The following is a 19,196-nucleotide window of genomic DNA, read 5'->3' on the forward strand; positions in this document are numbered from 1 at the left end:
TAGGGGCTGTGGTCTCTCATTGTGGTTTTGATTTGCAATCCCTGATGACTAATAATATTTGGCATCTTTTCATGTGCTCATTGATCATTTATTCATCTTTGGAGAAAAGTCTATTCAGATCCTTTGCCCATCTTTTATTGGGTTGTCTTTTATTGTTGAGTTTTAAGATTTCTTTTATGTGTCTTGGATACTGGACCCTTATCAGATACATCATTTGCAAAAATTTTTCTCCCTTTCTGTGTACTGTCACTTCCCTTTCTTAATAACGTTATTTAAAGAACAAAGTTTTTAAGTTTGATGAAGTCCAGTTTTATCTTTTTTTGTTCCTTTGGTTGCTTATGCTTTTGGTTTCATATCTAAGAAACCATTGCCTAATCCCAGGCCATAAAGACTTACCTATGTTTTTTTCTAGGAGTTTTACAATTTTACTGTTGTAGCTCTTGGTCTCGGATCCATTTTGAGTTCATTTTTGTATCGGAATATGCATTTTAACAAGACCTCAGGTGTTCTATACACACAACAAAGGAAAAGCACTGCTTAAATCACGAATAAATCGCCATTTCCTTTAAACCACTGTTTCTCAACCCTGGCAGTATATGAGAATCACTTTGGAAGCTTTAAAAATTATGTCCAAGCCTCACTTTGGATATTAAGAATTCCATTTATTCTGGGGTTGGGGTTATTTTTTAATCTCTCCAGTGAAGCCAGGGCTGAGAACCACCACTTCGAGATTAACGTTTCCAGTGCCTTCACCTCATTTGTCAATTCCATGAGGGATATCCACAAAGACATTCATATCCACTTGCCTCACCATTTATTCAGTGTTTTCATATCTTTCTTAGTAGAATAGAAATCCTTAACATTACTCACATATCCTTTCCGTCGGGTTTGCACTTACTGTCTGGTTAATCTATGATACCATCAGCAAAGGACTTCCAACACTGCCACTGGGATCAGCAGTCACAGCGCAGAGTACATGACTGTAAGTTTAGTGTCTGTGAATCACACCTTGGTCAAGAGCCTGTAAGATGGAGGTCATATTAAGTGCCAGCATTTAGGGGATGGGAGGGGAAGATAGGGTAGGGGGAATAAGTATCGGAGGAGGAAAAGAGAATTTCCAGACTATTCTGGGAAAACCAAACATCTCAGGTTGGCCAAGAGCACTGTCTACAACCAGAAAGATTTTAACATCTGGTTTTCTCTTTGGGGCACTATTCGTCCTTGTTCGTGCTCTCTCCTTTCTTTTTTATTTGAATGGTGGTAGCTGGGGGTGGGGGGGGGGAGATGGGAGTGTAGGAATAGGTAATATAACACTCCTGTCTTCCCTTTGCAAATTCAGAACCACAGAACTAATTGAGTACTGAGACCCAGAAGTGAGACAACTGAGTATCTATTGCTGATGAAGCTTAATTGGAAATCATGACTTGACAAATGGGCTCCCTAATATGTCCTCTGTGAAATAAATTTACCTGTCAAAACCATAGATCTTGAGTATCAAAACCAAAATGAGATACCACTTCACACTAGGTGTGGTATTTAAAAAAAAAAAAAAAAGTGGTGGCAAAGAATGTGGAGAAATTGGAATCCTTATGCATTGCTGGTGGGAATGGACATTGGTGCAGCCACTGTGGAAAACCTGTCAGTCCCTTAATAAGTTAAATATACAAAGAATATAAAAAACATATGTCCCAGCAAGTCCGTTCCTAGGTATAGACTCCAAAGAACTGAAAAGAAGTGTTCAAACAAAAACTTGTACACAAATATGTTTTAGCAGCTCTATTCACAATAGCCAAAAGGTGGAAACAATCCCAAATGTCTATCAACAGATGAATGGATAAACAAAATATGATGTATTCATACAATGGAATATTATTTAGCTATAAAAAGGAATGAATAGTTATCCATGTTACATGGATGAACTTTGAAAACATCATATTAACTGAAACTGACCAGACACAAAAGGTTACATATTGTATGATTCCATTTGTATCCAATGTCCAGAAAAGACAAAGCCATACAGACAAGGAGCAGATTAGCAGTTGCCAGGGGCTGAGGGGAGAGGGAATGGAGAGTGACTATTTAAAAGGATATGGGGTTTCTTTTTGGGATAATGAAAAAGTTTTAGAACCAGATAGTGGTGATGGTTGCACAGTACTGTGAATGTACTAAATGCCACTGAAGTGTATTCTTTAAGATGGCTAAAATGGGAAATTTTATGTTGTATATTTTACAATTAAAAAAACAAAAACAACAACAACAAAAAACCAGAAACAAAACCACAGGCCTTTTCCCATAGGAGCTGAGCCTATCTCACTAACCTTATTACCACATGGCAGAAGAGTAAACTAGAATGTATGCTTCCCTTTGAATACTGTTTCCCAAATAAAAGGGGCTCAGTGAAGCATACCCAGTTCTTTTTACAGTATTCAATAATTTTGAATATTGTACAACATTCAATATTCAAAAGTCACAACTTCTCCCTTGTGGAGCAATGGAGAAGAAAGATATGCTCACCTCACATTTTTTCTCTTCTGGGATTATGGTGTATGAGAGATTACGATGGTCACAAATTCTTTGACAGGGTACAAGATTAACAAACAAAAATCAGTGGTTCATTTCTATACATCAGCAATGAACAATCTGAAATGGAAATTAAGAAAACAATTTCACTTTTTCTCCGCTGCCACCGGCGCTGCTTGCTGGTCCTCTTTCCCAGCCATGGCGTTCACGTTAGCAGCCTTCTGCTACGTGCTGGCGCTGCTGCTCACTGCTGTGCTTATGTTTTTCATCATCTGGCACATTATAGCATTTGATGAACTGAAGACTGATTACAAGAATCCTATAGACCAGTGTAATACCCTGAACCCTCTTGTACTTCCAGAGTACCTCATCTTGTCTCACCTTTTGTGTTGTGTTTCTTTCTGCAGCAGAATGGCTCACACTGGGTCTCAATATGCCCCTCTTGGCATATCATATTTGGAGGTATATGAGTAGACCAGTGATGACTGGACCAGGACTCTATGACCCTACAACTTCTAGCATATTGTCAGAAAGAAGGATAGTGCAAATTAGCTTTCTATCTCCTAGCATTTTTTTACTACCTGTACAGCATGATCTATGTTTTGGTGAGCTCTTAGAACACACAGAAGAACTGATCCAGTTAAGTGCATGAAAAAGCCACCAAATGAAGGGATTCTATCCAGCAAGACCTTGTTCCAGGAGTAGCCTATGGAATCTGATCAGTTACTTTAAAAAATGACTCATTTTTTAAATGTTTCCACATTTTTTGCTTGTGGAAAGACTGTTTTCATATGTTATATCAGATAAAGAATTTAAACGGAATTACATGTAAAGTAATACAAAATGATTACCTCTGGTGTTGACAGGTTTGAACTTGCACTCCTTAAGGAACAGCCATAATCCTCTGATGACTACATTAATTACTGATTGTCCTTAGTCCACTGGAAGCTTTTGTTTATAGGACCTTGTAGGGCTCATTTTGGTTTTATTGAGATGCCACCTACTTATAAATTAGCTGTAGAAATCAGGTGCTTTTGATGAACTGAAAATGTATATCTGACCTGTGGGAAACGCCATGAGTTTCCTCGTCTATCGTACAGATTATTATATATGGATACATTTACAAAAATAAGAGTGAGATTTTTTTTTCCCCCTTTGACTTGAATATTATCCCTGTATACTGCATGAATGAGAGATTTCCCATATTTCCATCAGATTAATATACTTGCTTTAATTCTTAAGCATAAGTGAATATGATATAAAAATATATATTGAATTACTCGTGAAGAATGCATTTAAAGCTACTTTAAATATGTTTTTATTTGTAAGACATTATTTATTAAGAAATTGGTTATTATACTTACTGTTCTACTCTGGTGGTAAAAGTATTCTTAAGAATTTGCAAGTACCTTAGATTTTCAAAACTGAATGAGAGAGAACATTGTACAACCATCTTGCTGTTCCTTTAGTGCAATACAATAAAACTCTGAAATTAAGACTTAAAAAAAAAAAAAGAAAGAAAGAAAACACTTTCATTTATAATAGCATCTGAAAGAATAAAATAGCTAGGAAAGAATTTAACCAAGGAAGTGAAAGACTTGTACACTGAAAACTACAAAACACCCCTGAAAGAAATTAAAGACCTAAACTTCCCCATGCTCCAGACCACCTTCATTTCCTCTTCCCTGCAGCTACTGCCCCATTTCTCTGATTCTCTTTACTTCATCACTGTTTGTCCTAATAGTTCCTTTATCTACTCCAACCAGAATTTTACCCTCATCATGCTATAAAACCCCTAGTTGCAGTCATGAGGGCCCCTACCCCTTTACTAAATCCAACAGTTAATAGTCAATCCAAAATGAGTACTTGAAGCAGCAGCATTTAACAGTTTGTTACATTCTCCTTGAAAAGGTTTCTTCACTTGCTTTCAGGACCTCTCTTGATTTTTGTTTCCTTTGCAGGTTTCCCCTCACCTCCCTGACCTAGAAGCTGGATTATACCAAGGCTCAAAGTGTGGCTATCAACATTCCCTCCCTAAAAATTCATCTAGTCCCAGATTCCTCAATCTGGGCACTATTAACATTCTGGACTAGATAAATCTTTGTTGTGGGGGGCTGTCCTGTTCAATATAGGATGTTTACAGCATCCCTAGCCTCTACCACAGCAACCCCCAGTTGTGACAATCAAACATGCCTTCAGACATTGCCAAAACCCCTGGAGGGCAAGATCACTCCCAGCTGAGGACCACTGATCTAGTCTCCTGACTTGAAACATCATCCATCCATACTGGCAGCTAGCTGTAAAACCTGTCTATAGCCTGATCCTCTTCCCAACTGCCTATGCAACACCTCCACTTATATATTTCAGTTAAGTATACCCAGTTTAATATGTCAAAACTGAACTTCTGATTTATACTCCTCTCTATATATTCGCTTTGTCTGACTTTCCACTTGCTGCTTGTTCACTTTGCTTGACTCCCCGCTTGCTTTTAACCTCACACCTCTAATCCATCAGCTAACCTTTCTGGCTCTACCTTCAAAACATACCCCTAATCTGACTACTTCTTACAACCTCCACTGCTACCAACCCTGCCCAAGCCCCTATCATCCCTCACCTGGATTATCACCCCGTCTCCTTGATTCCATCCTTATCCATGTTTCTCACCTGGAATATTCTCACACCATCAAAAAACTCTGGAGGTAGGGCCCAGAAATTCATGTATTAACAAGCCTCCATCATCAAACTCTTGAACCCCACCCCCAACCTCTCCAAACTTATTCCCTACTGCTTTTCTCCTAAAGCTCACCTTGCTCCAACCACCTCTATCCCTTGTGTTCTGCAAACAGTTGTCCTTCCACCATCCCCCCCAAAACATATTCTTCAAGCCTCCCTTCAAATATCACCTTATTACCAATGAGGCCTTCTAACTACTCCATTTAAATAAGAACACCCTCTTCCTGACCTAGCATCACCATGCTTAATTGTTCTCCAAAGCACTTATTACTATCTGACAGATTATACATTTTGTTTATTGTTTCCCAACATTCTAATATGTAAAGCCCATGCAGGCAAAATCTGTTTTATTTACTGCTATACCTTCAGCAACTATAAAAGAGCCTAGCATTCAAAAGGTGCTCAATAAACGACTTTCAGAGGCAATGGCTACCTAGGGCTGATTAGATAAAAGATACAAAGAAGTTGAGGAGGAATGCTTGATGTTATTAAGTAAAGGCCAAGATGATTATTTCCAGAGTGGAAGACATTATATTAAAAAACAAACAAAAAAGCAACCTGGAAGGTGAATGGGGAGGACAGAATGAAGCAGCTGACATTAAAGGCTAGGTATTTTGGGGTAAATTACTACGGACTAGCAAAGTTTAGTAAGACTTCAGAACTGAGCCCAGAGAGAAGGGTAGGCTTTATATAAACTGAAGAAGATGTATGAAACTCAAGGCAGAGAGAGAAGATCATGTGCAATACAAGAGAAGTGACATTTGCTAAGTATATGCATTCCTAAAGTGTGTTCACTGAATATAGCATTACCTCGAAAAATGAACAGTCAGGTAAAAAAAGGCTGGTCTAATAAGACTGAAAATGCTAGATCAAACAACTTTAAATAGACGTCCTCAGAGAGGAAGTAAAATATACAGCAGTTCCTTGCCTTAACCACATGTTTTTGTTATATATGTGTGTTCCACAAAACATGGCCTAGCTTTAGAGAAATAGGGAAAAGTCACAAACATAAATAATTTTTATCCATCCTGTTGTATTTTGTCATGTTTTGCCTAATGAAGTAACATAAAAATGTCTCAAACAAAAGACCCATTTTATTACTATTATTATATGTAAACCAGGTCTGAAATTCGTGATTCTGAACACACGAAGTAGCCAGTTGTAACTGATCTGATTGCTCGATATTTGCTACATTTTGTTTAGGATGTCTTACATAGGAAACAAAATCCTGAAATGTTATTTTCACCACTTCATTCTTTATTCGGTTTGTAATAAATAACTTAATATATGAGAACAAATGAAAGGTTAACAGTATTTTAAGTATGTCTTTTTAATGCTTTTAAGAATTTTATGGATTTCGAAACCCTTAACAGATATTCAGGTCTAAGAAAAACATAAAAGAAACAAACAACTAAAAAAAATCATAACACTCTAGTAGCTGAAGGTACTTAAGACATCATCCAGTCCAGTGTGCCCATAAGCCTCACTGCCTTCGTGACAATCAAGAAATCATAATGCCTAAATCAAAGTCAAATAACCGGTCAGAAAGCAAACCAAACCCAGGTCACCTTAACTTCCCCACTGGCTATCTTTTCAACACCCCCCACCCCTCAATACAGTAGAGTGCTGCATGTTTAATTGAGGAAACTTAAAAGAAAACTTTAAGATTAATCTAACACGTGATAAAATTTGGGGTAAATTAACAGCAATAGCCTTCAAAAGACATGGTTGGAGAAAATAAATTGAAGTATCTTTTTCTTTCTACAAAAGAGGCAAGACAAACCAAGTGTAAAAGCTAGAGATTTATTGTTATTTTGTGATTAATAAATCATCAAATTGGTTATGACACTGTCCCACACTGTATACCACCATTTGCAAAGTACAAAAGTTTTAAACCAGACTAAAGCATAAGGCAGAAAGAGCAAAGATACATGAATATCATCCTTAACAAGTTACTCTAGTCATGCCTCCACAGTGACCTTTGTACATGTCTTCCTCCCAGGGAAAGTGTCAGAACAGTGCATGGACTGATGGGCAACACGTAGCAAGCATCTACAGAAGTAATGGAATTCAACTTGTATTTCCCTCGATTTTATTGGTCTGAACTCATTTTACGTTACTTTAACATTTTAATTTCCTGTAACTGTATATGAGAGACTATAACGACCTAAGAGAATACTGAACCAGAGTCGGCAAAATATATTACTGACGCCAACATTATGTTTAAATTGGTCCTAAAGGAATGTACCACCCCAATAGTTTGAGAGTCAGGTAAACAGAACTTCTTTGGGGAGGGAAGAAAAAAGTTGTAGAACAGCCAAATGTTCTCAACATTGTTAAAACGGCTCTTTGTTTTCCACCCCTGAATGATACTTCTTTACTACACTATATGCACAGAAATTCTAAGAAAATCTTGGTTGCCAGTATTATTTAGGCTGGCCCAATCCAGGATGGATATCCCCCCCCTCCCCCAAATTTCCCTTCTCTGAAGCTCTGAAAAGCACAGTATTAAACTATTTCTTAAAGAGAACTACAAAAACACTTCAGAAACAAGTGGCTCACAAATCATTTTAAATCCATGTATTGCGTGTGCATGAGAAAATGGATAAACCCAAAAGATAGTTCTATTTTTATATAGCGGTTAAAAGTAACTGAAACGTCACAGCACTTTCAGTGAAAGCAACATTTCAATTACAAATTGTAATGCCTATTAAACTACCTATGGGAGAAGCTGAAAAGGCCTAGGCAAATGTACTTTGGGGTATACTATAGTGCTCCTTCATTCTGCACAAAGATGAAGGTAATTTACAGTCAATCTGTGAATGTTGAAACATTACATTATAAGTTTTCTGTACAATTAAATGTCCTTAAAGAGACCACCAGAATCTGCTTTTCTACTGTATTTTCAACAAACCTAACTGGCACTTCTGCAGAGAGATGTTTATCAAAGATGCTGTAAGATTCTATACAGTTAGGAAATACACAGCTTTAAGAGTATTTCCTTATAGTTCCTTTTTTGGTTACAGGTGTTTAGCTCAGATAACCTATTGCAATGAGTTTCTAGAAATGCAGTTCCAAATGTGCATACTATACCATATACAAATAGAGCAAAAACTGTCAGTAGTATAAATCTTACAGCATTTTGTTTGCCAAAAATACATGCCAAAGTCACAATAAGCAATACTGTACCTTGAAGTATAGAGCGCAAATGATTTGCTTCTTTTTAATGCTTTTATTCTACATAAATTACTACCATAGGCTGTTTAAAAAGCAAATAAATTGGACAGATGCAGGACAAAAATCGGTTCACCCAACTATAAAAGGTGGTATCTGTTTTTAAAAAATTACAATAAATGCAGAAGTGTTGGATGCATGCAGTAGCCTTAAATGAAAAAGAGCATTGATTCCCACTGTTCGGAAAAAAAACAAAAAAACAAAGAACAAAGCCCCCCCCCCCCCGCCCCCCAAAAAAAGAAAAACCTACACATCTGACTGCACTCCACCTTAAAATGCATCATATCGGGTTTGTTTATAACAGCACAGAACTCTAAGAGTCAAAGTGAAATAAAGCCAGTATTTTAAAGATTTAAGAGCCGTTATCAAAAATAAATTACATTTTTTCAAGATACAGAAATGCTGCTATGATGGCTGGGAACCCAGTAACCTTTCAATAGCCGCATTGATATCACCTCCTGTTGCTATTAGCGCTTGTAAATTTGCTTCACGGTTCAAAAATCCCATTGCACTGAGCTGTTCCAGTTGTTGCTGAAATCTGACTTCTGGATTCTGTAGCTGTTAAAGAAAAAATATATATAACCAAACTCTAAGGAAAACCATTCCATGTCACGCTTAAATGACTTTCTAAAATTTTAATCACTTTTTAAAATATATGTTAGTCTATGAACTTTAAAAACACCGCCTCTCTTTTAAAACGTATTCAACATATTTAAAAGCCCATTAGTACTTTGTTATTTTAAATTGTCTAGTTTATACCTAACAATTAACCCATAAAGATCACATTGCTTGCTATACTCCAAAATAGGGGTTGGGGGTATAGGGGTGTAACAAACTGCAACCATTATTTTAGCTACAAAAAAGAGGCTCATGAAAATGCAAGAAAACAAAGTATATTTGCACACAGTTTAGAAACAGGTGATCTACTTTGTGTAGCTATTGACCAATTACGTGATAATAAAACCAAGTTTCTTCATCTGTAAATTCCTAATGCTCCAAGGAGGATTAGAATGTGGGTTCAACTCCTGAATTGGCCATTCAACTCTTCAGAGAAGAGTTCTCCTTTCAGCCCACAGACTATACTCCAGTAATCCTGAAAACTCAGCTGTATTAAATCTTTCTTCAGACATTAGGAAAGACAAAAATACATACATTATCAAACAATCTTGGCCAACCTGATAATGGGGAGGCGACCCTGGGATGGCTCAAAATATAGAACAATTAATTCTGTCCAAGACCCAAATCCTTTTATTTTTCTTATTAATTCCATAAACATTTAGTGAATATCTACTATCAGTCAGAAGCTAGGTATTGGGAATACAAACAGGTATAAGATAGATCCCTGCCCTGTTTATTTTATTTAATAAGATTTGAAATCAGAACGCAGATAATATAATCTTTAAAACATTTTTGCCATGCAGAGGTTTGGTGGTAACTCACTATAATGGGTTTGAATTTGTACTAAGTTCACTATTATACTGGCCATCATTTTTTTATACATCAATAAAAGGCACATTCTTAGTAAAGCCAACAAATGTTTGCAGATGGGGGAACATTATTAGGAGTTCTTATTTTTAAGCTGTTATTTGTGAGGTGTGTATTACAAAGGAGGTGGGGGTAGGGGCAAGTGAAGGAGTTAGGATTTTTTCAAAGTTAACATACAAAGATTAGAATAAAGGAATACAGTTCATCTAGTTTAATGCTGGAAAAAATGTCCTGGAGGTATTTGTGATAATTAAGTTTCTATTCTTCCTTGACAAACTTTTTATTCAATTTTATTGATAGACATACCATAAAATCATCCAAAGTACAATTGTTCACAGTACCATTAGAGTTGTGCATTCATCACCTCAATTAATTTTTGAACATTTCCATTACCACAAAAAAATAAATAAGAAAAATTAAAGAACACCCAAAACATCCCAACCCCCCATCCCTTCCTATTATGCATTTACTTTTTGCCCTCATTTTCTACTCATCTGCCCATACACTGGATAAAGGGAGTGGGAGCCACAAGGTTTTCACAATCACACGGTTACACATCGTAAACTATATAGTTATATAATCGCCTGACAAACTTTTATAAAACAAAACAAACTTCAAATAATTTTCAAACAGTGACTCCAAAAAATAATGCATTTCTAAAAATGTTCTGAAGTAGAAGGCATTAAGTTGTAACATGTTTTCTCTACAACTACAGCAATGGTTCTTTTCATGTCTAATATAGGACCAAAGTTACAATTCTTGTAGTGCTGTGTTTTAGGATCAATATCCTTAAGACTGTGCTTTTCATTACAAGAGTGTCACATTTTTTTTTTTTTTTAATTTCTAAATATCTACCATTCTGTTAGAAACCTGAACAGAAAACAATCATTACCTGAGGATTTACACCAGCAAGAGCCTGCAGCATTTGTTGAATAAACTGCTGGTTTCCAGGTTCAGTGGTTCCTGCTGTAGGACTTGTGTTTTCACTAGGTGCAGAGCTAGACCCACTGGTTCCTGAAGGGCCTCCAGTGCTTCCTAATGCACCTAGGCCAGGAGTAAACCTGTGGAAAAATGAATAGGTAATAAGCCTAAACTCTTAAAACAAGAGGAGGCCAGAGCAGGCCACGTAGTAGATCAGTTTTATTTCAATGTAACACAATGTTAACTACTTTCTTAAAATAAGCCTTTTAACTTTGAAAACTCTCGCATAAAAGTAACCTCAACAACAAAAAGGAAATAATGATATCAAGTTTGTAGTGTTCGGTGCATAAAAGAAACATTATGCACTTTTACAATAGTCCCCAAAGGAGCCTACCCTGGGATGAGGCCAGGGGCTTCCGTTGCTAATGTCTGTAAACCCTGCTGAATCTGTAACAGGGCCTGCATTGCTCTAGGGTTTGACATTGCTGATAGTGTGTCAGGATTCTGCATCTAAGAGGAAAGAAAACCAAAGGTTACAAGGGGAAAAAAGTCAGTGGAGGTAAATTTTAAATCCTTCCTATGTTTCTGGAGAAAATCTAAAAACCTTACTCCTGGGCACTGGTAATCCATAATTTCTTTCCCAAAATAAACACACTTCCTTTTTGACAGCAATCCTAGTATACAAATCATGAGATGACATCCTCCCAAGTCCACCATGAAAGCCATTTTTCATGAGAAACAATCAGGATCTACTCTGGAAACCAAAACTGTTCTCCTTCTCCAACAGAAGAAAAAAGTATTATTTCTAACAGACAACCTCCAAATGCGCAATTAACATAATATATTGAAAGCCACATAATCCTCCTGACCAAGTGGTACCTGTTGCTGACATTAACAATTTTACTAATAAGATACACTCTAAAACAATAGTTCCAAATCTGAAGGTAATACATGTGTCCCACAGTTTAGCTTCACTACTCCCAAATATTCACTACTTAACTGTCCAAGATAGGCTTATATGATTACAATAGATCAAGGACACTAACCTGGGATAATGGTTTACAAGTCCAAGAAACAGTAGTATAGGTAAGTCTTAGAACTACCAGTTTCAAAAACACCAAGATTTTTTATCTTTTCACGATTTAAGTAATAAAGTACCATGGCAACCTTAAGTATATTTTTATAATAAAACCTTCCTTATATGACAACACTCACAATTTTATTCTTGCGAATTCTAAATTTGAGGAAATGAGACCTACCCTGTGGAAAACAGGCATTATATTAGATTTGGTGGAAATTAAAACATTACAAAGAAACCAAACCTGTAAGATAGGATAGTGTAGCTCTTTCCTGTTACTCAAGATTAGTTAAACCAGAAAGCGTACATGTGACACAATGAAGCACTTCAAAGATAGTAAAGTGAAAGGAAATGGTTTATGGTTTTAAAAAAGCATTCAAAATCCTAAGTCCTCAAATGCAAAAACAAAATGGTTCTTTCCTCAGAATTAATGTTTAAGAAATATAAGCAAAAGGGTCAGCAGTGAAATGGGGCTCAGTTAAGATCATACTGAATTCTGCCAGTTGACAGCATTATGAGATTCTATTCTGTTTTGCCATGAGCCAGAGAAGAGCAAGGAAAATGTTTACCATCAAACTTTTTCAAGCAAATCATTACCAAAAATAGCTAGCATCTTTTCTTACTCACTTGTTGGAGGAAAGTTGGGAGCTGTTGTCTCATTTGTTCTTGAAGCTGAGGATTTCCAGCAAATAAGGGATTATTCAGCATCATCTATGGGGCAAGTGTTCAAACAATTTTAACTGGAAATATTTGAAATAAGTAAGGTACCTTGTTTAATATTCTATCTTCCCCCAAGTGCCTAAGCTGGCCTTTAAAAAGGAGGAAGCTAGAACATGAATAAAGATGGAGAAAGGAAGATGCTGTTCACAAAAGGGATCTCGGGGTAAAAATGTCTTTTCTCTCAATGAGAATGGTGATTATGATAGTGACATGCAATATCCTGAAAAAAAAAAAAAGCTTTCATTTTCTTAGGCTTTTCCTTGAGCCAAAGTGAATAGTTGGCCTAAAAAAAATGGAAATAACTGGCATTCATGAAGATACATTTTCTGCTACTCTAACAGAATAAACATAAGTATCAATACATGAAACTATGCATAGCTTGTTTAGAAACCTCGACATACAAGTGGCAAGCACAGAGAAAACCCAGATGTGGAACCACTATTATCTACCTGACTACTACAGAACAGCTAATTTAGGTCCAGAAAATAACACCACAAACAGCAACCAACTTGCCAGAGAAATGGAGCTGCTAGGTGAGGAACAGCCAGGACTAGTACCAACAGATCTCTGGGGGAAAGGGTTAAAATGTTTTAAGACCTGAAAGATGTAAATTCATTTGAGAACACCAAGATTAGCATCTGGATTTCACCTCACTAACCACCAGAGATGAGAAAAGTGCATGTCTCCTAACCTTCAAATAGGTCTTAAGAATTAAAAAGTCAGGGTCAATATTAACATGTTGGATACCTGAAAATAAGATTACAATACACAATCAGCATAACCAGAAACTAGTAAATTCTCATAACTTCGAAAAAAGACAAACTTCACATCATTTTCCCCAAACAGAGTGAAAAGTCAATGAACAACGATTTACTGGCAGTCTAATTACCTGTCTGAACCCTGGGAAAAAATTGATCCTTGCCCTCAAGTACTCAACCTTATTTAAGTGTAATTATATATAAAGGTCAGAAGTAGAGCAAATTCCTCATTGTTGAAAAATGGATCATTTAGTTCATTTCAACACAATAACCAAACCGTGAAGAAGTCACACAATGTTTTATGGACATGTACATTTATTTCAAAGCAACTGGTAAGTTCAATACCTACTTCTTTACTGGCTCCAAATACTTCTTTATTATGAACATATTAATGGATTTATATGTCATTTCAACTATAATACAGAGAAAGCATCTTTTCTTATTCTTTCTCAGGAAATCAAATCTCATTCAATTAGGGTAATATTCCTAACTTATATAACTTTATATTACAATTAGTATCTTATTTAAATTCAAAGTTTAATACCTAAAAACCAAAATGAAAATATAGAAACAGCAAACTTTAATCTGCTGATGGCCAGAGCATACTGTAATAAAAGACATTCATTCTAGCCTTCCTTTCAATATTTTACTTTAGAGTAAAAAACAGTATGTGAAAGTGCTCAAATCACTTTATAAATGAGAAGTTGTTTTATTATTATAAATGGCTGGAAATATAATTATTAAAGATAAATTTTAAAGTCAAAATGTAGATTCAACACTAATTATTAGTCAAATATACATTTGAAAACATACACTCAATGTACATATTTTTCTGTATTTATTCTAAACAAATGTGAGCATTTTAGTTTATTTCACCATCAAAAATGGCTGTGATCAAGGTGATTTGAGGAATTTAATGCTAATAACTTAGTCTGGTAATTTTTATATGAACAAAACAATCTTTCATAAAACCTACCTACAATATGCAAAATTAAAAGACTGTACAAAAATTCTCCTAAAACCTGCTTTTTAATTATTTCCAAATTCACAAATTTTTAGAGGGCAAGTTAGTGCTGAGAATTTTTTTTCAAACACCTGCTATATACTTCTATCAATATGGCACCAGAGTTTAGAATAAAAACCATTTCATATTATGAAATGAAGAAAGGTGAATAATTTTAAGAATTTAAAATTTCAGATGGCAACAAATTGTAAAGGAAAATATATCAAATTCCTAACACTATAGAAACCACTTTTAATAAACAGTAAATATAAAGTGCAGATAATCAAGCCTTATTTCACATTTTCTGTGGGTTCTTTAAGCCCAAAGGTTCTGAACCTAGGCTGTGTATCAGAAACATCTAGGGAACTTGGGGAAAAAAGATCTAATGCAATTATATCAAAATCTCTCAGGATAGGGCCCAGGCACCAGTATTATTTGTAAAGTTCCACAAGTGATTCCTTAAATGTTTAGCCAGCCAGGGTTGTACTTGGTTATGGGCACTTCAGAAACAAACTAGAATATGAATAAATTAACAAAGACCATCATACTAACTTCTGGGGAAAAAAATCTACAACGTAAAGAATAAGAACATTGTTCCCACAAATCCACCTCTGACTTCAATAAACAATTTCAGGCCATGTTTCTGCTTCTTACAAATGCCCTTTTTGAGCATGACTGTATCTCGGAATCTGAGTGATCTCATAAGCAAATGTATTTCAAATATATTAACACTATTCTAAATAGCTTTCAATATTTACATATTACTGAAGAATACATCTTCAAAAAGGAGAACAATTCAAAACTTTTATACTTATCTCCTAATCCAATATAAACTAGGTATGTACTTTCTAGCAGTGAAATTGCAGCAAAGAAGCTGTTTTAACTGTATTCATAATTACATATAATTTACAGAAAAGAAACAAACTGTCCAAAAAATTGTAAATGCAGTTTACCTACATTTCTTGTGTGTAAGGCAGTATATACAACACATATGTGCCACAATTATAATTAATTGATTAGGATATTCCAATTCTCATAAACAAAGTTCTTTTTAATTCACTTACAAACTCACCTGTGCAGCAAGGTCGGGGTTCTGGCTTAATGACTGCATCATGCTTCTCATGTATGGGGCAGACAACATATTCTGCATAAGCTGTGGATTTTCAGTTATTTGCTGCAACAAGCTCTGCATTCCTGGGGTGTTGAACATACTGGCTGAAAATTTGTTAAAAAAAAAAAAAAAAGAATATATTAAAGAAAAGATATACAAACAGAAGTTAAAGCTTTAAAATACATTAAATACAATTAAAATATATTTAAAATACAATATATACTATGAGTCATTTTAGCAACCGTAGATGACAGACATTACCTATCAACTGAATTAAGAAAAATTTTTAAATCCAAGATCTCCCAAAGTACATGCCCAACACATACAAGCATGATTTTAAACATTCTGGTCCCATTCACAGTAAAATCATATCCTTCGGAAGGGCTACATTCTAAAGCCAATTTAAGGCAAAATATTAGATATGATCTAATTTACTACTGCAAAGTCCCATAAAGTGTGAAGTCCAAGTCAATTTTTCCTCTGGCATTACAAAAGATCCCTTATTTAGAATCATTTTCAGCACTCAACAAGGAAGAAAGCCTTCTTGCCTAGGGAAAAACAAATGCAGGTCTCCATCCCCTTTGCACTACGAGTACTAGAACTCACATAGTGAAATGGCAAGCACATTTTACATTTCAGAGACTGTAGAGCATGCCAACTAATAGCAGTGTCAAATTTTATCTAACTTATGTAACCCTGAGCAAGTTATTTGACCTTTTTGTACTTCAGTATCCCCATCTGTAAAATAGGGAAAATAGCACCTATGTCATCTGATGGTTGTGGTGATTAAATTAGTTGATGTGTGAAGTGCTTGCTACTATTATTCTCTCATTCTCTTGTTTTTCTTGTTGTTTTTGCTGAGCTACCGCCCAATTTATGTGAATTCAGTATGTGATGACTCCACTATGTATGCAGGTAAACTTTGTTTCAGAACTAATTTGTTCAACTTACACACAGATTTTCTATTTCTGGCTAGATACACTTAAACTCAAACATTATTCTCAAACTCATTACATAAACTCAACTCATTTTCCAGTGTAGTTCTATCAGGCTTAAAATGTTTGACTCTTCCTTCTTACCTTTCTGATTTGCTATTTATAAGTTTATTACAATTTTGCTGTTATTTTATAAGTGTTATTGGTTTTCCTATTTTCTCAGGTTTAAGTTTCAATTTTGAGTCTAAGAAACTTTAAGATATGGGTTGGGAAACTACAGTCTAGGGACAAATCCAGCCCACCACCTGTTTTTATACAGCCTCAGCACTAAGAATGGTTTTCACATTTTTAAATGTTTGAGGAAAAAAGAAAATCAAATGAAAAATATTTTGTGACATGAGAAAATTATGAAATTCAAACTTCATTGTCATTTGTCTTATCAGTGGCTGTTTCTGCACTACAGAAGCAAAGCTGAGTAACTTCACCAGACCATATGTGGCACTCTCACTGCTCAGCAGTGCTGCTCAGAGTACCACACACTCCAGTTTTGAATCGGCATCATTTTGAATGTCGCACACTCTGCTATATCATTTTCTTTTTCATTACCACCAGCGTATGCCAATCATGTCAGAACAAGAAAAAAAGAGACGAAGACTACAAACATTACTTTTAAAACAGTAGAGTATGGATTATTTTTAAGAGTGGGATGGCAAAGGATTGTGTTTATTATGTAATGACACTACAGCTGTGCTAAAAGAATATATGTTGACAGTCAGACTAACAACTCATCACAACATTCCCAACTCACAGGAAAGCAACGGTCAGAAAAACAAGAAAATTTAAAACAGTATCTCAGCACAGCTGAATTTCTTCTTGAAATAAAAAAATGAAACTAAGGCTGTAACCAAAGTTAAGTCCAAGTGGCTTATTTGTTATCCAAGCAAGGAAAGCTGTGTATCAGTTGCAATTAATTAAATCTGGTTTCATTGTAGCAGTCAAATAAATGTGCCCAGAGAAAATAAACTTATAAACTTGTGTTAAGACTGTTAGCTTTACGGTAGAACAACAGACCAAAGCATTAAGGATACTGGGTACAACATAAATACTCAATTTAAAAAACAACACAAATAATTTTGAGTGATTTTCCTTGGTTTTGATAGGGTGACAGACACTGATACTGCTCAGTTGCTTATTTGAGGACTCAATACCAAGTTTGAAATGACTGAAAAATCAGCTTCTAGAAACTGTCCTTTTATAGAGGAACAATGATAGCTAAGACTATTTGGTAAGACTATTTTCAAAGAAGTTCAGAAAACAGTAATTCAGTACAACCTGAAATAGAATCTACTACATCTGATGGTGGTAAAAATATGTGTTGAATAGGAAAAGGATTAGATGGATAAATTTACAAAGCTTGGTAAAAATATAAGATAGTTAAAGACTATGGCTGTTCACTGTCATATTCATCAGCAGGTACTTTAAGGAAAATATTTGACTCTATCTTAATGTTACTGATCCAGTAGCAGTATCAATAGTGAACATGATTCACTCTTGTCAGATCCATGAGTTTTTGTCAGAAAGAGAAGCTCAATATCCTGACTTGCTCAACCACACAGTGGCTTCAATGGCTAAGCAGAGGTAGTGTTACTGCAATTTTGTGAGCCAAGATTTAAATTTTTCTGAACAAAAACCATCTTTTCTGAGCAATATCCACCATCATTGGAAATTAGCTTTTGCTAGAAACTTTGTTTCTTAATGAATTCAACCTAAAGATACAAGGCAAAACAGCATTTACACTTGAAATTTATTCTGCAGTAGTCTTTTCAACAGCAGCTAACACTGTTTGAATCACAAGCAATGTCAAGCTGCTTTATGTATTTCCTATGCAGTCAAAACCTAAAACAAGAAGCACAATCTCCCATTCCCAAATTTTCAGTGGATACATGTTTAGAGGTCAAACTACAGTTCAAGTAGCAATTTTTCTGACCTTAATCCAAGTGTAAAGGAAATTCATATTTGAAAATTCATGTAACTGTGCAATTGAGGAGTTGCCACCTAACCATCAACTGAAGTGATTAATCCAGAAGGTAACGGCATGCCAAAAGTAAAAAGCTGTGCTGGTTTGGATATATTATGTCCCCCAGAAAAGCCATGTTCTTTAATGCAATCTTGTGGGGTCAGACTTATTAGTCTTCTGATTAGGGTGGGGCTTTATTAGGTTGTTTCCATGGAGCTGTGATTCACCCAACTGTAGGTGAAACCTTTTGATTAGATTATTTCCATGGATGTGTAGCCCTGCCCATTCAAGGTGTGTCTTCATTAGATTACTGGAGTCCTTGAAGAGGCTCAGGAAGAGAGACAGGAGCAGGAGCCAACAAAGATGCTTAGAGATGTTTGGAGATGTGGACAGAAGGACGTTTGGAGATGCTAAGCTAAGAGATGAAGCCCAGAGTTTGCCCCAGAGAAGCTAAGAAAGGATCCCAGACACTGAGAGAGAAATGCCCTGGGAGAAAGAAACAAGGACACACAGGAGCTGAGAGGAGCTGAAACACAAACCAGGAGCCAAGGACCAGCAGACGCAAGCCACGTGCCTTCCTAGCTGACAGAGGTGTTCGGACATCATCAACCGTTCTTCAGTAAAGGCACCCTCTTATTTGATGCCTTAGTCTGGACACTTTTGTGACTCAGAACTGTAAAC

The 19,196-nt window shown here is 35.8% G+C and overlaps 1 protein-coding gene and 1 pseudogene across 2 annotated transcripts in view; one reads left to right on the top strand and one right to left on the bottom strand.

Moving 5' to 3' along the window:
- The first annotated feature begins 2,718 nt into the window (after positions 1-2,718).
- LOC119505508 lies at positions 2,719-3,137 on the top strand (annotated as a pseudogene).
- A 3,905-nt stretch (positions 3,138-7,042) lies between these two features.
- Positions 7,043-19,196, bottom strand: part of UBQLN1 (ubiquilin 1) — a 66,696-nt gene continuing 54,542 nt past the window's right edge. The window contains exons 7-11 of one of the 2 annotated variants that reach the window (XM_037797027.1): positions 15,525-15,667; positions 12,599-12,682; positions 11,288-11,403; positions 10,865-11,033; positions 7,043-9,045 (exon numbers count right to left, since the gene is read on the bottom strand). In XM_037797027.1, the coding sequence (XP_037652955.1) occupies positions 8,893-9,045; positions 10,865-11,033; positions 11,288-11,403; positions 12,599-12,682; positions 15,525-15,667 (665 nt within the window). In that variant the 3' untranslated portion in view covers positions 7,043-8,892. The remainder of the gene's footprint in view (positions 9,046-10,864; positions 11,034-11,287; positions 11,404-12,598; positions 12,683-15,524; positions 15,668-19,196) is intronic. The other variant, XM_037797028.1, reaches the window with a different exon arrangement.

The sequence above is a fragment of the Choloepus didactylus genome, chromosome 10 (genome assembly GCF_015220235.1).
Source record: "Choloepus didactylus isolate mChoDid1 chromosome 10, mChoDid1.pri, whole genome shotgun sequence".
In the NCBI taxonomy this organism is placed as follows: domain Eukaryota; kingdom Metazoa; phylum Chordata; class Mammalia; order Pilosa; family Megalonychidae; genus Choloepus; species Choloepus didactylus.